This window comes from Phocoena phocoena, chromosome 5, assembly GCF_963924675.1.
Source record: "Phocoena phocoena chromosome 5, mPhoPho1.1, whole genome shotgun sequence".
NCBI lineage: Eukaryota > Metazoa > Chordata > Mammalia > Artiodactyla > Phocoenidae > Phocoena > Phocoena phocoena.
Window position 1 is genome coordinate 109,416,624 of NC_089223.1, and position 19,097 is coordinate 109,435,720.

The 19,097-nt window shown below is 40.0% G+C and overlaps 1 protein-coding gene across 1 annotated transcript; it reads left to right on the top strand.

Moving 5' to 3' along the window:
- The first annotated feature begins 11,909 nt into the window (after window positions 1-11,909).
- Window positions 11,910-18,660, top strand: GAR1 (GAR1 ribonucleoprotein). The gene is made up of 7 exons (XM_065878101.1): window positions 11,910-12,198; window positions 12,532-12,745; window positions 14,246-14,400; window positions 14,870-14,929; window positions 16,228-16,378; window positions 17,905-17,976; window positions 18,338-18,660. Exons 2-7 carry the CDS (start codon window positions 12,544-12,546, stop codon window positions 18,349-18,351), a joined length of 654 nt encoding a protein of 217 aa, XP_065734173.1. The 5' UTR covers window positions 11,910-12,198; window positions 12,532-12,543; the 3' UTR covers window positions 18,352-18,660.
- The last annotated feature ends 437 nt before the right edge of the window (window positions 18,661-19,097 follow it).

The window sequence follows — 19,097 nt, forward strand, 5'->3', positions numbered from 1 at the left end:
CGCTTCCTTTCATTCACAAGTTGTTCTGTGATCAAATCATTTTCTCTAAGCAGAAATGCTGTCAACAGTCTGGATTCTCCTGAAGCAGATGTGAGACAGAGTTTGGGGTGTGAGATACTTATCAGGAATCAGCTCCTGGGAAAGGAAGGGAGGAGAAGCAGGAATGAGCAGAAAGAGAAATCAGACCGCAATGCAGGCTCGACAAAGCCTTGCCCAGCTCACGGGGGCCTCTGGAGCAAGAGTGGCCAGTCACAGTGGCCCTGGGTCGTGCAGAAATGGCTGGATCCTGCCTGCCTTACTCAGTCACCTGGTGAGGGTTGCCCAGGAAATGCTTGCGCTTAGGTGAGGCAGGTCTCTGTCGCTGAGGCATACCTTGAAGGATCTGACAGTTAGTTGCTGTCAGAAGGAAGCGTCAGCTGACCACACACTTCACAGCCAGGTAGCCAGAACTTCCTTGAAGGCGGATCTGGGAAACTTATCTCCCTGTCTTGCAGAGTCTACCGTTTGCACCTTTTAGACCTACTTTCCATTTATGCTTCAAGGGCGGCTCCTTCAAAACTGCAGGGGACCTTTCTTCCTGAGAGATTATTTAGGAGAGGGAGGTTGCGGAGAGGGGGAGGGGAGGGAACTGTAGCCCCTGCCCTTGCAGTTGACCTTGGGGCTGCAGTTGATACTCACCCCCTGCCTCCTTCCTATCCATTCTAGATTCCCTTCACCCTGAGTTTCCACCTCTGCTGACCTCAGTGACTTACCTGGTGGGATGACCCACAACCTCTTCCAGGAGTTATCCAGCCCCTGATTACCATTCACTTCTCAGACCATTGTTGCTGTTTCTATCCCTTTACTGTCACAAGAGACACCTGAGCAGCTCATATGGTTCCATACACATTTCTCCCTACCCTCATTGTATAATAGCAGCCTAACTTCCTCCGAAGGATCAGGGTCAGTTACTCCTGTCAAGATGGTGACGCCTCCTCTTTCCTGCTGGTCCCCAGACACAAGCAGCTCAGTGTGCACCAGGCAGAAGGTTCACCTTATAATTCAGTGGGATTCCTGTTGTGCCAAAGGACAAAAGTGTGCTTCCTGTGAGGAACAGACCTCAGAGTACAAAGTGTGGAGACAAGAGCACACGGCCTCCAGGTGGTCATCAGAAGTGATGCTTCTGTTCCGTGGCTCCCAGGCCTGTGTCTTCTCTTTGTTGGGGATACAATGCATATACTGCTTCCTGGAGGATAGCACCCAGTCCTCACAGAGTATTGCCTTTAAGTAGCACCTCAGCTTGGCATTCACCAGGCTACTCCAATGCTCCATAAGGCTGCCAGCTTCACAGTGGTATAGTATGTGATATGACCAGTGGATTGCATGGTCATAGGCCCACGCTCACATCTCCTTTGCTATAAAGTGGGTTCCCTTGTCCGGCAGGATGTTATACGGGATCCCCTGTTGGAGGATTAAATACTCTGTAATCCTTTAGCTCATGATCCTGAGGCCCTGCAGACAGAAGAGGTACATCCTTACCCACAATTTATGTCTATTCCTGTGAGAATGTACCACTGGCCTTTTTAAGACTGAAAGAACCGAATGTGTCAATTTACCAGCAAGTAGCTAGCTGGTATCCTTGATGAACTGTGCCATCTTGGGAGCTCAGTTGTGCCATCTTGGGGGCTTGGTATCCTTGATGAGTTGTGCCATCTTGGGGGCTCAGCATTGGTCTCTGTTGCTGTCAGATTGGACATTGGTTGATGGCAGTAGCTAAAGAAACCTTCAGGGTCCATGCTGTTGGCCTCATGGGTATCTTCCATCTCTGCCACCATGGCCACTTTATTCTTGTGCCCATTGTGCTAGTACTGAGGTGGTTGATGACTGATTGTCTGATTGTCAATTGGCTGAGTCATTTTGTTGGTTATTTATTACTTTTCTCTGGTGGATGTTCTCTGGTGGGCGTTAACATGTGATAAAAAGATTTTTACAGTTCAGCCCTACTCCTATATGTACATCCACGTTTCTCCCCTTCTAGAAACTGTGATTCCGTATATAGTCTAACCTTAGGCCACTTATTTTTCCACACAAAGTGGAGAGCCAGGTGTGCCACCTGAAGCTCTGCCCATGGGGATGACTTTCTTTCACCACTTTCAGAACCATTACTAAGTATGGCTGTAATGCAGCTGCTATTTTCAGGTTGTACCTACATACTGAGCCCATCTGTGAACCAAACCCAAACTTTTCCCTCCTCCTTTAGCTGGTCATTACCAGAGTCCCCACAGAGCCACAGGTGTGAGCTGAGGGAGGAACACAGGTGCAACGGTTTGGATTTGGGGGTAAGGGGGGAATTGGGGCCACCTGCTCATGTACTTTGTGCCCTTTTTTGCTGTTTGTATTTGGTTCCAGATGTAACATTTTCATCTTATGTTTTTGCTAGGCCTCCTCAGCTTTGTACTTCATGGGTCTGTTAGGACCCAGCTCATAATGGGCATCTCTGCCACAAGGTGGCACAGTGTCATGTTCGGTTGTTCCACATTTACCAGGGTTCAGTAGTGCCTAGGTTGTTTCTCAAAAAGAATAGAATTCTCTGCTACAGATGGCATGGCCTTGCTCCAGAACCCCAGGGTCCTGTATTGTAGTTCTCCCAGAGTCTTCCTCAAACACTCCGCAATGTTTTCTCCCACCACTGATACCTCCAACACTGCAGGGTCTTCTGGATTAGTGAACTCTTTCCTGCTCTGGTAGCCAATGAACTATTCTTCAGTGTGAAGTATTTGCCCAGAAGTCAAATATTCCCCAAAGGGAATATCCCCAAAAAGGGTCACTAAAGTTTGTGCTTCCTTCTTTGTGAAATGAAGTACCAGACAAAATAATTTATCTTTTAATTTAGAGAATATGTTCTGGAAGGTTTCTGAGCCCTGTTTTCCTAAAATTTTACTGATGTGCCAGGATGTATCACCGCTGGAGCACGTGTGTCTAATCCAGGCATTCAGCATGTTAGCCACCTCCTGCTTATCTGCTCTGATTAAGGCAATGCCATTAATGTAATAAAACAATGTAATGCTTTGTAAGAAGTCCACATGATACCCAGATTTCTTCAGACTTTATTATGGCAGAAGTTGGGACATAAGACCTATGAAAAAATTCTAAATGTATACTGTTGTTCATCCCACAAGAATGCAAATATTCCAATATTCTTTTCTACTTAAAATACTTATAGTGGTTTTGGTTTTCCTGACCAAATTCTTATTGATATACTTTATAATATTGCTAAAATTAGAATCGAGGTTCTTACCTCTAAAAGAAATTTTATTGAAACAAATATTAAACCTTAGGTAGGGGGTGAAATTTCTAAGCTTAGAAAGAAGAAAACAAAAAGACATTTATATATCCAAGTTATGTTAAAAATTTTATAACAAAAAAGCACTGAAAAAAATGAACTAAGCATGCAACTCAGGATACCATTAAAAAAATAACAAAAAGAATTAAAATAATAGAAAGGAACTAATAAAGACATAAGCAATAGTAAATAAACCAAAAAGTAAAAAAGTAGTAGACTTGATAAATAACATGAGTCATTTTTTTTTTTTTTGCGGTATGTGGGCCTCTCACTGTTGTGGCCTCTCCCGTTGTAGAGCACAGGCTCCGGATGCGCAGGCCCAGTGGCCATGGGTCACGGGCCCAGCTGCTCCGTGGCATGTGGGATCTTCCCAGACCGGGGCACGAACCCATGTCCCCTGCATCAGCAGGCGGACTCTCAACCACTGCTCCACCAGGGAAGCCCAACACGAATCATTCTGAGAAATAATTTTTGAAAAGAGAGAGTAAAACAATTTTAGGGGAAAGCTATTTAAGTGGACATTTTTAGGGGGCTGCCAACATCCACTATCCTTCATAATAGGTTCCCAATTTTCTGTGTGGAATTATCTTTCTTCTGTTATGAGTTGTTTTGGTGGGAGAGTAATTCCAGGCACCTGCTTTCCAAATGGAAGTTGAGAAATCCATATCCAGCCTCTTTCCATTCCTTTTTATAGCCCAAGGACTGATCAAAGAGTCTCTCTCTCTCTCTCCCTCTCTCTGGTGTTTGAGTCTTGAGTTAAGTGATAAGAGGACAAAGAAACAGTTGTGAATTATTTACTGAGGCAGCAGAAGCAGCAGCAGCATACTGGTTAGACTGCTTCAGCTATAAGATAAGCTTCTTTTGATTCCTTTTGGCCTTGTTAAGTATCTTTAGTTCTTAAGCCTAGGTGCTTAGTCACCTGTCAGTACTGTAAACATCCTATTATCTTCCAAGTGAATTTTCTTTTACTAAAGTTAGCCAGAGTTGGTTTGGTGGCTTGTCACTTAAGAACCTTAAGTGATAAAATCATATGCAATTTATGAAATAATCTGAAGATCTGGAAGAAAATTTCCAGGAAAATAGAATTATTGGAATTGACTCAGGAAGAGATAGAAAATTCAAATAAATTAATAGCTAAGAAGACATGGAGAAGTTAAAGATTTAAACCCCCCAAGATACTAAGTTTTACCAACTCTTTTAGGAAAGATCATTCTTCTGTTATTTAAACTTTTCCAGAACATGAAAAAAGATAAAAACCTCTCCAACTTATTAGCAATACTCTAATATACTCATCCAGAACTGGATAAGACAAGCCTCTGAAAGAAATCTATAAGCTACTCTTAATTATTAATATACATGCAAGGACCCTAAATAAAATGTTAGCAAACCATATACCATAAACCACAAGATAGTAAAAGAATAACGTGCCATGACCAAGTGGGGACCATTTCAGAAATACGGGGGTGTTCAACATTAGGATATCAGAGTAATTCAGTATATTAAAATCTTTAATTAAAATAATAGATTAAATAAGAGTCTGTATAATTATATCACAAGATATGGAAAAGGTATTTGATATGAGTTTAACACCAATTCTTAATTTTAAAAAAAGTGAGCAATCTAGGAAAAGAACAAATACCATTAACCTGATAAAGGGTAGAAACCAACAGTAAACACCATATACACTGGTGAAACACTAGAGCCAAACCCATTAGAACTGGGAATAAAAGCAAGGATGCAATATTTCAATACTGCTGTTATTGGAGGGAATAAACATGAAAAAAATTATAAATATTGGAGTAGAAGAGACAAAATTGCCATTATTTGTAGATGAAATGACTGTCTACTTAGATAAAATTAATTGAAAACTATTAGACCTAAAGTCAAAGCTTATTAAAACGACTGGATACACAATCAACATAAGAAAATGACTTTTCCTAATCTGTCAGCAATTAACAAATAGAAAATGTAATAAATGGCTCACAGTGACTGACATTCTATATAGTTTACATCTCTTCCCTTCCAACATCTCAGTAAAAATAAATATAAAAATAATTCCACTGCACCATTGAAAAATGAAGAGGGAGTCCATCAACAGGATACAAACAGTGAAGATTTACTGGAAGACATAAAACAGAGAGGAAGAGACTAACTGCAAAACTTAAAGGAGGTTTTGAAATGTTAAACGGATGTAAGTGACAACAATTGTATCCAGAATAAGGGAGACCACAAAGTAAATAAAGACAGTGGAATCTGTGAGAAGTGATAGACTAGGTAATCAATTAAACAAAGAGCAAAACAGTTGAGCCAGTACCCCATTCTTCAGGAAACTTACTTCAGCATTTGCTCCAGGATAAAGCCTACAAAAGGCTCTCTGCAGTGCATGTTCTAACCTAGTTCCCCTGGAGTGAACACTGGGGCAGGAGAAGCAGAGAACCATTCCAGGTACAACCTCATGGGGTTCAGGGTATCTCTGCACTTAAAAAAGCAAGTTATAGGCAATCTCCCAAGGCCTCACATCCCACCCCACCTTCTCTTACACAATCATCCACACAGTGCTCTGTAGTCAGAAGCTACACAACCAGTATGTACGGCACAATGAAAAGGAAGACCAACCTCATCTATGACTATAGGTGCAAAAATCCTAAACAAAATATCAGCAAACTGATACAAACAAAATCTTAAATAGGATTCAGCAGTCTGTTAATAATAACATTAACACTTGACAACATTTTATGCACACACACATACATATGTATATAGGCTCAAGTAAATAAGTAATTACGTTAATGTCATAATTTCAGGGTAGGAGAGGCACACGTTTAAATTCAAAAGAAGCAAAAACCCTTTAGTATTAACTTTGGACATATCAGTACAAACCAGGTTTTTTTTTCTTTCTTTCTAAAAATATGTACTAAAGATATCTCCTATCTCTGTCCAATGATAAGGCATAGAAGTCGTGCTAATCCAGAAGCAATGACCACCCCTTAGTTCCAGATTGTGTTCTTTACATACCCTTTCCTACTAAAAGGAACAAGGGCTCCCTAAAGAAAGGGCTGGGGCAGGAAATGTATAAGATATGTTAGATAGAGACATCTGGTGTCAGAGAGCAAGGAAGCTATCAGAGGCTAGTAAGTGGTATTAACAGACATAGGACCAAACTTGAAGGGTTTCTCACAGCCAAAGATGAAACAATTTAAGCATTAAAAAGGACAATGATAACAAAGGATTTAAGTAAAAATAAATATTAAAAAATAATGAAGAAAAGTTCTTTATGTCAGCTAATAATTGCTAAAGGAATGATAAAATTAGCATATCACCATTTTGCAATCCCTCATGAATAGACGAATCTAGATGAGGATCATTGATAGCTGCTGAAGCCGGCAGGTGAAAAGCTGGCAGGGAACTGTCTCACAGATGGATCAGGGTGATATACTGATCCCACTGATCAATCTTAACAACACCCAAAGAGAAACAACCAGATGTCATGTGCCTCCTCGTGTGATGCTGTAAGAAGTGTTCTTGGAAAAAAAAAATTGAACCTGAACATAATCGATTCTCCAGATCTCACTACCAGGCAACTACCAGTTTCCAGGAAACACAGAGGACAGAGAAACATGGTTTATATGACCAAGAAGATGGGAAATTCTACAAGATAAAAAACTCAGTTTCTACAACAAGTAGATGCCATGAAAGAAAATAAGGAGAGAAAACTGATAAAGAATAAAAGAGACTTAAGAGACGTATCAATAAAATGTAATGCATGGATAGAGCTTGTATGTTAATAGTGAATTGTTATAACGATTTCATTTTTCTTTTCTGATTTCCTTTTTTAGTTTGATTGTTTTACACTTTATTAACACCTGTTTTATAAACATGACTTAGAGTTCAATGTGGTGATTTTTGAAGACAAAGTGGGAGATGAAAGAGAATTCTAGGCCTAGGTAATTCTGGTAGTAATAAAGAATCAAAACTTATAAGTGCAGCAATGGCTCCAGAAAAATTGAAAAGACACTCAAATCACAGTAAGAGAGCAAATAATTTCAAATGGCCTTTGGAATCCCAGAGTAAAAAACTTGTTTAAAAAAAGTCACCTTTTAGAAAGGCAGTTATCAAGTGGCAGAACTTTTTGACTAAAAAAGGAAAAAAAACCAGAGTTGGGAAGAACCTCACAATTCTAGTATGTAAATTTAGAGAGAGCAAAATGTCAGGATAAGACATTATATGAGAAACTAGAAAGGTTTCAATCTCAAAGTTTGATAAATTGATGACATGTCACATGATGCTAAAGAGATTTTGTATAATAAACCAAAAACAACCTTTTATCCAGATTGATGGATCAATAGATTTCAACAACAAATGTCATATGATAGCACTTATAAGATGTAAATTGTAGTGAAATTTGAGAAAATTCTTCTGCTATAAAATGCTGCCCAAAACAAGCAAAGGCCAAGATACATTTACTGTTTTGTCTTCATATTGGAAACAAAAGGTACATCTTGGAAGAAATGTGTTGGCAACTGACCGACGGTGCCCTGTCAATGATTTGAGCATTGTTCCCTGAGATGGTTCACTTTCTTAAAAGAGAAAATTCTAATGAATTCACAACACCCTTCTTTCCTCCAGGAGAGTTGCTGGGAGAAACTTTTGGAGCTGAAATGAAAAAAATTCTGGATAATGATACAAAAATGATTAACCTTATCAAAGACCAGTTTACCTGAGAACATTTAAAAAAACTGTGTAAAAATCTGGACAGAGACCACAGAAATCTGCCACATGCAATAAAATCTTATGACTTAAAGAGATCATTTGTTCTGGGGGAAGACAGCTGCCACGTCATGAGAATGCTTAAGCGCTCTGTAAAGAAGCCCACGTGGCAAAGAACTGAGGGCACCTCAGAGATTGATCCTCCACTCCCAGTCGTGCCTTCAGATGACTGCAGCCCCAGTCAACATCATGACTGCTACGTTATGAGACCTAGAGTCAGACCACCTAGCTAAGCTGCTCCTGAATTTCTGACTTACGGAGATTATTCAAGATAATGTTTATTACATTGAGCCATTAAGTTTTGGGGTAATTTGTTATACAGTAAGAGAAACTAATATTGATTTTGGTTCTTAACAGGATGCTTCAGCTGAAAAGTGAACTGTGGGAATACTAGGGTCTGGAGAAAATATCTTGATTTCAAGTGACAAGATTCTTGGTTTTAAATGGAAACTGAAACTCTGGAAAAATCATACGGCCAAAAAAATCTTGAAATGTTTCTACTGTTGCTTGCACTTTAGAGTGAGGGTCTCAAGTTAAGACCAAACCACCTGAGGGAATTGCAGAACAAAACTGAACCATATTTTCCCTCCCTTTAACACAAGTAAATGACTGAATGAGGGTTCCTTTCTCTGAATCTGCTCCTCAACCTGACTTTGAGAGAAGAGGGAGAGTTTGTAAGATTATGATTATAAACATAAGATGAAACTTAACTGATTCGCCTTTCTACAAGTTCTGGATTTTTGTGAAAGAGTATCCTGCCATTCATACGAAATAAACATTTTACTGTACTTTCCAACTTCTTACTTGTGTGAGCAAGCCTTTTATTTGAGCTTAAAAACAGTGACTGAAATAATCTTATTTCAGCTGAAAATGAGATCTGCGTATGTGAGTCTCAAGATCGACTCAGAATTGACCATATACGTAGCAAAAGACAAGCAAAGATTTCACATTATTTTCTTTAGTTTCAAAAATAACATTTTATGCACATATAGGCCTATAAAATGATTAATATTCATTAAAATCAATTTTTGCAATCTAATAAATTAAATGAAAAATTGAAGTTTCCTCTCCCACTTAATTTGCATCAGAATTGATATCCTATTTTAAAATAACTATAAATGGAGTATAACCTTTAAAAATTATGAATAACTATATTGTACACCTGTAACTTATATAATATTGTACAGAAACTCTACTTCGATAAAAAAATTTTAAAAAAGAATTGAGGGGCTTCCCTGGTGGCGCAGTGGTTGAGAATCTGCCTGCTAATGCAGGGGACACGGGTTCGAGCCCTGGTCTGGGAGGATCCCACATGCCGCGGAGCAACTAGGCCAGTGAGACACAACTACTGAGCCTGCGCGTCTGGAGCCTGTGCTCCGCAACGGGAGAGGCCACAACAGTGAGAGGCCCGCGCACCGCGATGAAGAGTGGCCCCCACTTGCCACAACTAGAGAAAGCCCTCGCACAGAAACGAAGACCCAACACAGCAAAAATAAATAAATTAATTAATAAACTCCTACCCCCAACATCTTAAAAAAAAAAAAAAAAAAGAATTGAGGTCCTTTGTGAGGGGGGGAAACTACAGAGTAGGGTAGTAAGTTGGACAAAAATAAACAGATTCATAGAAAAACACCATTCTCTACTCAAAAGAGCACCAAGTTACACAATGTGAACCACTGAACTATACACTTCAAAATGATTAATGTGGTAGTTTATGTTATGTGTATTTTACTACAATTGAAAAAAAGAGCATTGACAATTATTATTGGACTACCATGTCTACGTGTCTATAAGCTGCTGATCGTGTTAATGTACTAGGATGGATATATATATATATATGTATATATATGTTTATATTACATATATATTTATATTATGCAGGGTTTTCTGAGACATAAAAATTACTTCAATGGTTCTTCCAGGGTAAAAAGATAGAAAAAGGCTGGTCTAATGGATGGCAAATGGAGCTTTTCCAAGAAGGAAGTGATTGCCAATGGCAGGAAAAAAGAAGCAAGGCAGTGATGCTGGCCTGATGGGGCAGAGAAATGGTGTACAGTACTGGAGGGAAATAAAATTAATTATATAGAAGGCCTAGTCAATGTAGAGATTTTACTTTAGACTTGTTGTCAAAGGAAATGGAGAACTATTTGGGATCCTGAGGATGGCTATGGTACGAGGAAACTTTTAATAAGTTCAGTATGTCATCACATGCAGTACAGATGGGAGGAAGAAAAGCCTGGAAGCATTTAATTTGAGACAACAAAGATGCTCAGAACGTGAGGAAGTTATAGTTCACTGTAATTATTTCTCAACTTTTGAGTTGCCATAGATTATACTGGGTGATTTCGGTTAGGAATAACAGAGGAAAGTGTGGTAGTGGCAACAGAAGGCCTGTAACAACAGTACAAGCTTTAGATGGAATGAACAGAAATTGAGCGCTTTAGATAAAAGAGACTGCAACTAAGGTTGGGTGGGGATGGTGACAAAGATGATGGAGAGTGCTCAAAGGCTTGAGTCCAAAGATGCAGAAACCAAGAGTATGATGCTACCATGAGGACAAACAGGTAACTGGAATGATGAATAACTTGGAGAGAGCAAGGAGTGAGACTGGGGCTGGTGGTACAGCAAAGGACTGAGGGCTGTGAGAATCCATCGTTCCACTTTGTCCCTCTAACTAGCTGGAGAAGTTACTTCGCTTCTCTGTCAGTTCCTTACACATAAGATAAAGGGGCACCACGTAATCTTGAAGGTCCCATAAAAGTTCAATGGTTTCATCACACTAAGTTGAGGATAATACTGGGACACCAAATGGAGATAAAACATTGAACGTAAACAGAGTAAAATAGAGCAGGGCAGTTATGAATAATTCTACCTCTGTATGATGTATAGAATTTAAAGTACATTTATCAAATCTGAATAAAAGTTCATTTACCAAAATTTTTTTATCTGTATGACTGATGCTTTTTCAAGAAGCTTACACTTTAGTGTAGAAGACATACTGTGATTCCTAATATTTCCATAGTTAAGTTTACGAAGTTCTTCCAATATGAAAATAACCCTCTAAAAAAGGTACCAATCCCCACCCTCTTTCAAAGAGGCGGTTGACTGCGCTAAATATCAAGGTAAGGTCTCAGAAGATTCGAGTGAAAAGAGACCAACCAAATTTAACAAATAGAAGGTCGCTAGCCTTCTTTGGGAGAGAAGTTTTAGCGGAAGTTGAAGTCAAATATCAAGGACTTAAAGACAGAAGATGAGAGGGGCTTGTGGTATAGACAGTGTCCTGCGGGGCTGAAAACGTACTTGACAAAGGAATAAACTATCTGGTACAAAAGACAAAAACATGGTCTGGCTTTCTGTCAGGTAACAGTTTCTTTAAAAGGACACAGACACCCACACACACACACACACACGCACACACACTTTTTTTTCTTCCTTTCGTGAAACCATAGTACAAAACGACGGGCACAGTACTGCCCACAATCTCGCGTACTTCGAAAGATCCGGAAGAAACAAGCGATTCGAAAGAACGCAGACAAGCCCTTCCACCAAGTTCCGACGCGGCCAGATCCACCTCCCGGCAGAGCGCGGCTCAAACGTCCTCAGAGCCACCGGCAGCACAGTTGCTGGAGCCGCAACCAACTGACGAGCGAGGGGACTGCAGCGTAGCCTGAGAGGACAGGGTGCACTGCCACTCAGCTGCCACCAGGTACAAGCCGATCCGCTGGGACAGGCGCGGTCCCTGACGCCAGCCATCGCCAAGGGCAACACCGCGGGGCGGCACTTCCTGCAACGTCACGCTGCAAAGGACGCCGCTATTGTACGTCACTTCCTCCGCTCTCCGTAGACAACTGCACCTAACTGTCGTAAAGTAGCGGTTGACGTTAGATATTATTGATACCCTTCCATCGCTGAAGGCGTTTTCGGGCAGGTGACAGCGTCCCTGATTCCGCGGGTGACTGGCTGGCTTTCTGAACCAGTTATTCGAGTTTCTATTTGGTTCCCTCCCCACCTCCGTTTTGTGTCGGTACGGTGGCCGAAGAGGCTCGTGTGCGGCGGAAGTACCGGGCGGGAGGGTGTGAGCCTCCGGGCCTGAGGTGCACGTGGCGCCGGTGAGTGGCGGGAGGGGCAGAGCGGTCTGAAGATGCTGGAGGTGGAACCTAGCGGAGGGAGGGGGGGAATGCGTCTGAAGACCTTGCTGCCAGCTGGGGGAGGAAGTACTCACCAGGGGTGACGGGGCTGGTGAGTGGATAGTCAGCGCTCACAGGGCTATGGGGAGGGGACGCTCACTCTTCGGGCTCGTCGCTGGCCGCCTTGGGTGAGGTGGCAGGGTTGCTATTATTATTGTTGTCTACTTCTATGGTTTCTGACTGAGGCTCAGAGGGGTTCGGTGGTGCCCCCAGAGGCCACAGTGACTGAAAGGCACGCCCTGCTTTTCTAACCAGGTGGGAGCGAGCATGTCTTTTCGTGGGGGAGGTCGCGGAGGATTTAGTCGAGGTGGCGGCTTCGGTCGCGGCGGCAGCAGCAACCACCACTTCCGAGGTGGAGGCGGCGGCAATTTCAGAGGCGGCGGCGGCGGCAGAGGAGGATTTGGACGAGGGGGCGGCCGCGGAGGTTTTAACAGAGGCCAGGACCACGGACCTCCAGAGCAAGTAGTTTGTAAGTAGGCTTCAAAGCTTGGCCCACCGGGTGGCGAGGGTGGAGTGGGGTCGGGGGCCGGAGGTTGTGGGTTTGTGTTATTAGTAAGTTTGACTGGGAGTCAGGTGCTGAAAGATAGATCCAGCAGCTCTCTCTCCTACGGAGGTTGCTACTTGATCGGGGAGTCAAGCCTCTGGAGAGGCTGTAAAGTGACGTATAATCGTGCTGTAGAAGTAAGGGGGAGATAAGAAAGCTGAAGGACAGTTAGAATGCATCGTGGAGATGGAATTTGGGTTTGGGCTGAAAGGGAGATACAACTACGTAATATTGTGCGTTTACCCCTACTGTCCCTATTTTACAGATAAGAAAACTGATTCAGCGTTAAGTTTCTTTTTTCGGGTCATAGTGAGAAGTGATCAGTAAGTGATGTATTTGAGATACAAAGCCAGGTTTCCTGACCCCAAAGCCCATGCTTTTAATTGCTACTCATAACTAAGTGAAGTGAGTAAAAAAAACTTGCTCAGAAGGGAAACTACTGGGGGGAGTCAAGAAAAAGACCTAATTAGAGGAGTTTTGGAGTAATTATCAAAAAGGTAGGATGGAAGTCATGGAAAGTGAGACAGATTTGATGGTAGAAGCCTACATCAAAGAAGAGAAAGGATGAACAGAGTCTAATATAAAGAGTAGGGTGGATCAGTATGCAAAATGGTTTGAAGAGGTCAACGTCTAGAGTCAAAGGTCCTCGCCCCATAGCGGTCCATGCATGACACATCAGAGCATGGTGAAAGTGAGGGAAAAAAGAAGAGTTCGATGGGAGAGATATTTCAGTGGAAACAGACTCAGTAGAACTTGGCTAATACTAGGAATAAAAGGCTTCAGGTTTTGAGCTTGGGTGATAGGAATTGAGAGTCGGTTTTGCAGGAATATGCTGAGCATTTTAGTTTGGGTGACTGTGAGTCAGATATATAGGTAGTTATTTTGAGATTCCAGACTTCCTTGGAAAAGATCGAAGAGTCATTGGTGAAGAGGTGGTAGTAGGAACTTAGGAAAGGGGAGAAAAAAAGAAAGGGCTAGAGAACAACAAAGACTGACTTAGACTTAGGGATGGGGAGAAGGAAGAGACAATAGAATGAGGCGTAGTGTTGTTTAATCAAATAATAATAGTTATTATAGTAAAATAACTGTTATTGTAGATTGAGTGGTCTCAGTATGCCAGGCATTTTCTAAGCACTTGACATTTATTATTGAACTTGATCTTCACAATACTATACGTTAGGTGTCAGTACTGTTGTTAGCCCTACATTAAAGATGAAGACACTGAAGCCCAGAGAAGGTGAGACCCGTACCCCAGGTCACATAGCTAGTATTTTGTGGAGTTGGTATACTAACCCAGGAAGGCTTTTCTGCCTCAGAACAGATATGGTGAAATCCCAGGCAGCCAAGAGGAAAGCTTCCAGAAGAGGTTGGTCAATATCATTTGAAATTGTTTTTATATTTTAACATTTTCATGTCCTATTTCAGTATTAGGAGAGTTCCTGCACCCCTGTGAGGATGACATAGTTTGTAAATGTACCACAGATGAAAATAAGGTGCCTTATTTCAATGCTCCAGTTTATTTAGAAAACAAAGAACAAATTGGAAAGGTGGATGAAATATTTGGACAACTTAGAGATTTTGTATCCTTCTTAATTGGAAGATGTAGCTGTCTCATTAAAAGGTTACTGTTTGTTTTTTCTGGGGTTAAGTATTGATTAAACTAAACTTGCTGCTTCATTAAAGTGGATGGAGTATTGCTAAGATGGGACCATAAAGGAGAATCAAGAGGGGGGATGTATTTTCACATATATTGAAAAGATAGGCCTTAGAAGTGTGACTTCCTTTTTGGAAGGTTTTAGAAATGATTGCCACTTGGAGCAGGGCCACAGGGTTGAGGTACTTTGCTTCGGATGTGATGATGCCACTGCAATAGGATGGTGGAATTGGAAGTTTTAAAACAAAAATTAAAATTTCACTTCTGTTTGGAGGCTCATTTCTTATTTTTCCTAAATATTTCTGTATATTCTGACCTTGTTATTTTAAAAATTACACGTGAATTCAGAAGATTATCTTTGATATTAATTGCTTATTCCTTAATAAAATTAATAGTATTTTTCAGTTAAATTGTCAGAGAACATGAAGGCATCTTCCTTTAAAAAACTGCAGAAGGTGAGTCAAGTTTATGATACCTAGATCCTTGGTTTTATAAACGAATGATCTACCTTAGGACAGTTTTACTTAAGGCACTTGAGACTTCCCCAGTGTATCACTAGTGAAGCTCTTAAACTGAGATGTTCTGTACTTTAGACATTGAACTTACTAATCTTTAAAAGTAATGTGTTTAATTTAGGTTTTCAGAAAGTAATCTGTGGTCATATTAGCAGTTCTGTAACTGCTGGAGTATATTTTTTATTTTATGTACAAATCTTGTTGAAAAGCTTTCATTCTAAGTATAATGTGAAGTTATAAAGCTTATGTTATTTAGGAGATATCAGATATTAAATGATTTCACAGATATTTCAATAACATTATGATATATGCTGTAAAGGAGTAATACATGTGGGTATGAGAATGTTAGTAGTGAGACCAAATTTAGTGCATTGGCTTTCTGAGAATGTGAGTTGGAAGCAGAGACCTGAAAGTTGACCACAGGTGACTCCCAAACCTGGTTGCACGTCAGAATTACCTGGGGGAGCTTTTAAGTAGATGTATTTCTAAGTCCCACTTCTAGAAGTTTGACTGAGTAGGTGTTAGGTAGGGACGAGGATTCAGTTTTTAAAAGGAAACTTCTGGATGACTTTGATGAAGGTTAGGTTAGCACTTGGGAACCACTGCTCTAGTCACAGAGGAGGAGGAAGTGCATTTCAAGTAAGGAAAACAGCGTGTGCAAGTCTGACAGTAAAGCCACCTTAAGGATCTGAAAAAGGCAGAGGTGGAGCTTGGACACAGAACATTTAGGAGGGGTGGGGAAAGTTGTGAAGTAATGACTAGCAAGGTAGGCAGGGGCTAGATTACTTAAGGCCTTCAGGTCATGGGAAAGGATTTAGACTTTAGTCTTCATTTTGTTTTTAACTATCAGGATATATACGGTTAAATTTATACTTAAAAGAGAGTGTTAGAAAAATAAAAGAGCACCCTGGAAAGAGGTTAGTACTGTGTGTGAAGGGGCCAGGTTGGATGCTGTTGCTTTAGTCCTGAAAGAGTGGAAATGGAGAAAAGTAGATGGTTTTATGAGAGATATAGGAAGTAGAATCGATAGGTCTTGGTAATTGGTTAGCTGTTGAAGTTGAAGTAAAAAATATCACCATCTTTCAGATGTCTGATTGCAACAGCTTTGTGGATGGTGTCACCATTCACTGAAATGGGCAATACTGGAGAAGAAGGGAATTAGGGGAAGATAATGAATTCAGTTTTGGACATAATGAGTGTGAAGTACATCACACTAATTATTTCTGTTACACTTGCAGTTTTATATAGACCCATATAAGCTGCTGCCGTTGCAGAGGTTTCTACCTCGACCTCCGGGTGAGAAGGGGCCTCCCAGAGGCGGTGGCAGGGGAGGTCGAGGAGGAGGAAGAGGCGGAGGAAGAGGCGGAGGTGGCAGAGGTGCGAGGGGTGGTAAGTTACCTGCGGGGGAGATTTCTAATGAGATTTCAAAGCCGCAGCCAACTTGTATAGCACAATTTAGTTTTGTATAGAGGCGGACCTGCCTTATGCTTATTTGTCTTTTTTAAGAAAGCTGCTTCCAATCTTGGCACATTACCATAGTAGTAATGCTAAGTTTCTGTAAAGTATAGTATTATCTTAATTGAATTTTAAATTTTTAGTTAACATCATTGAGTGGTGATTATATGCCAAGAGCTGGTCATATATTCTTTTAACATCCAAGTATATTCTTTTAATATTTAGCAAAACCTTGTGAAGGTGGGTGATATCCTTTTTTTATGGATGAGGAAATGCAGGCTTACAGAAGTTAATTTGCTCTAATCACACAATTGGCAGCTCAGAAATAAAACCCGTATCTTCTGATGTCATGCCAAAGACTATTACAATAAGTTCATTGCTTTGATTTCAGTATTTTGATATATGTATTTCCCCACAGCTTGGGTACATTCATCATTGTGGGCAGTTGGATGATGAGCAGGGCTGGGGATGAGGTGGGATACAGCATTGGCTGTGCTTAGATCTGCAAATTGTGTGGTGGGTGGGTGACTGGGTGATGGGCAGAGCCAAAGAGATGAGGAAGAGGAGCTGCACAGCGGGGTTGGACAGCTTCTGGGACAGGGTCAGAAAAGAGAGAATCCTGTTCTCACTTTTGCCTCTCAATGTAATTATCACTTCACTCCTTAAATGTACCTTTTTGGGGTCCAAATAGCTGGGAGATAATCTCTTAAGAGGTATTAACATATATCTTTAAGTATTTTTGGGAGTACCCCTTTAAGAATTTGATGAATGGAGATCCCCTCACTTCCGTTCTATATTCAGTCTCGTATATGACATTTTAAAGCATTCACAACTATATTTTCTTAAAATCTTAATTTTTTTATATCAGTATTTTGGAAGTATGTGTGTGTTTCCTCATTTTATAATTTCTCTTTTTATATTTCATCATTCTTTACAAAGTTAGCCCCCAAAATGAGTAAAAATAGAAACTGCAATAGGAAGCCAAACGTGTTGGATAATAGAAAAAAATGCTTTAAAAATTTTAAATTTCAAGGCTCATCAGCATGTGACCATCAGTGTTGATCTGTTTGCAGCTCCATTGACCTTAAACATTGTATTTATGGTAGTATCCCCAGAGCTAAACCACCCATACCTGCTACCCTTTGTTCTTAGGATAAAAACAATTTAAAAAGTATATATAATAAGCAAAAGTTGAGGTACTCATGCATTTAATGGTAGGGCTAAATTGACCTTTAAAGTAACAAGCTTTTCTAATTTATTAAAACAGAAAGCTTGTTTAAAAAGTTGTAGCCTAGGATTTTAGCCTGCTGCTGGACAGTTTCTCCATTTTTATCTTAAAATTTTCTGTAAGGTCAAATATGTGAATATATATTCATTACTATTGCAAGAATTATATTGATATTTACAGGCTTATCAAAATATGATAAGTTACAGTTAATGAATGTTTCCTTTATTTTTAGGTGGTTTTAGAGGTGGAAGAGGAAGTGGAGGTGGAGGTTTCAGAGGAGGAAGAGGGGGTGGTGGTTTTAGAGGTGAGTGGAAAAAAAACTTTAAATGACTGAATTTCTAGAAGTGGTAATGTCTACCAACTTTTATTTCTGTTTGCCAGCAAGTACATAGAGAACACCGTGGTGTTCTTTGCTTTAGCCTAATAGATAGTTTCATTTTATATCACTTTTCCCTTTGAATTTTTTCACCTACTTCTACTTTACTTTGCTGTATTATTAATTTGAAAAACAAAAAAGTGTAATACAAATGACAGTTAAATTTGGTAAAATACTTTTGCTAAACCTTACAAGAACTAATGCTGATTTTAGACTTAAGTCTTGGGTAATAGTATTATTAAATATTCATTTTTCTGTACCCTTAATACTTTCATTTTCTCTTAATCAGGAAGGGGACATTAAGTGTAACAGTTGACAGAGAAACTTCACCAGTTGACTTCGGCATTAACCTCATGATTTACATCTATGGATCAGAAACTCGTTTCATGATCAAGTCTTGAAGAGCTGGTCATTTTATGACAGTGGAGCTAAAATGTCAACATCATGCAAAAACGAGTGTGGCAGAAGAGGCAGTTTTGCTCTAAAAGAGTATGAACAAATGTTTTAATGTTTTGTACAATGCTTGGAACTTGTGGGTGTTCAGTAAAGGGGCAGCTTTCATCTGAAGCGTAATTGAATTTTTAAAATAAAGTGTTTTATTCCTTTAAGTTATTTAGAGCTGTGTTTATTAAACCAGAGCTATTTTTGAGTTAAAAGGGACAACCCAGTAGATTTAAGATAGAAAAAAAGGTGTTTGCATATATAACTGATCTTTTAAAAAAATAGGCTAGTAGAGCAGTACTTCAACATTCTCTATAAATTAACACTCCCTTTCAAATTGTTTGCCTTTTGTATATGAGAACATCAACACACTTTATTGTATTTTCCCTTTTGTGTGTTAGTACATAAATCAAACTTAGTAAGGCAGCTTCTCTAGTTGTAATTAGTAATTGATTAGAAAATTTTAGTATTGGTTATGAATCTGTTAAAGATGGAACAGCTCTGTTCAAGTTGAGAACTAGAAGTTGATGACATTCCTTAAGAAATGTTTAATTTTTCTCATTCAACATAGATGGAATGTTGAAAGTTTTACTGAATGTTTTTATTTT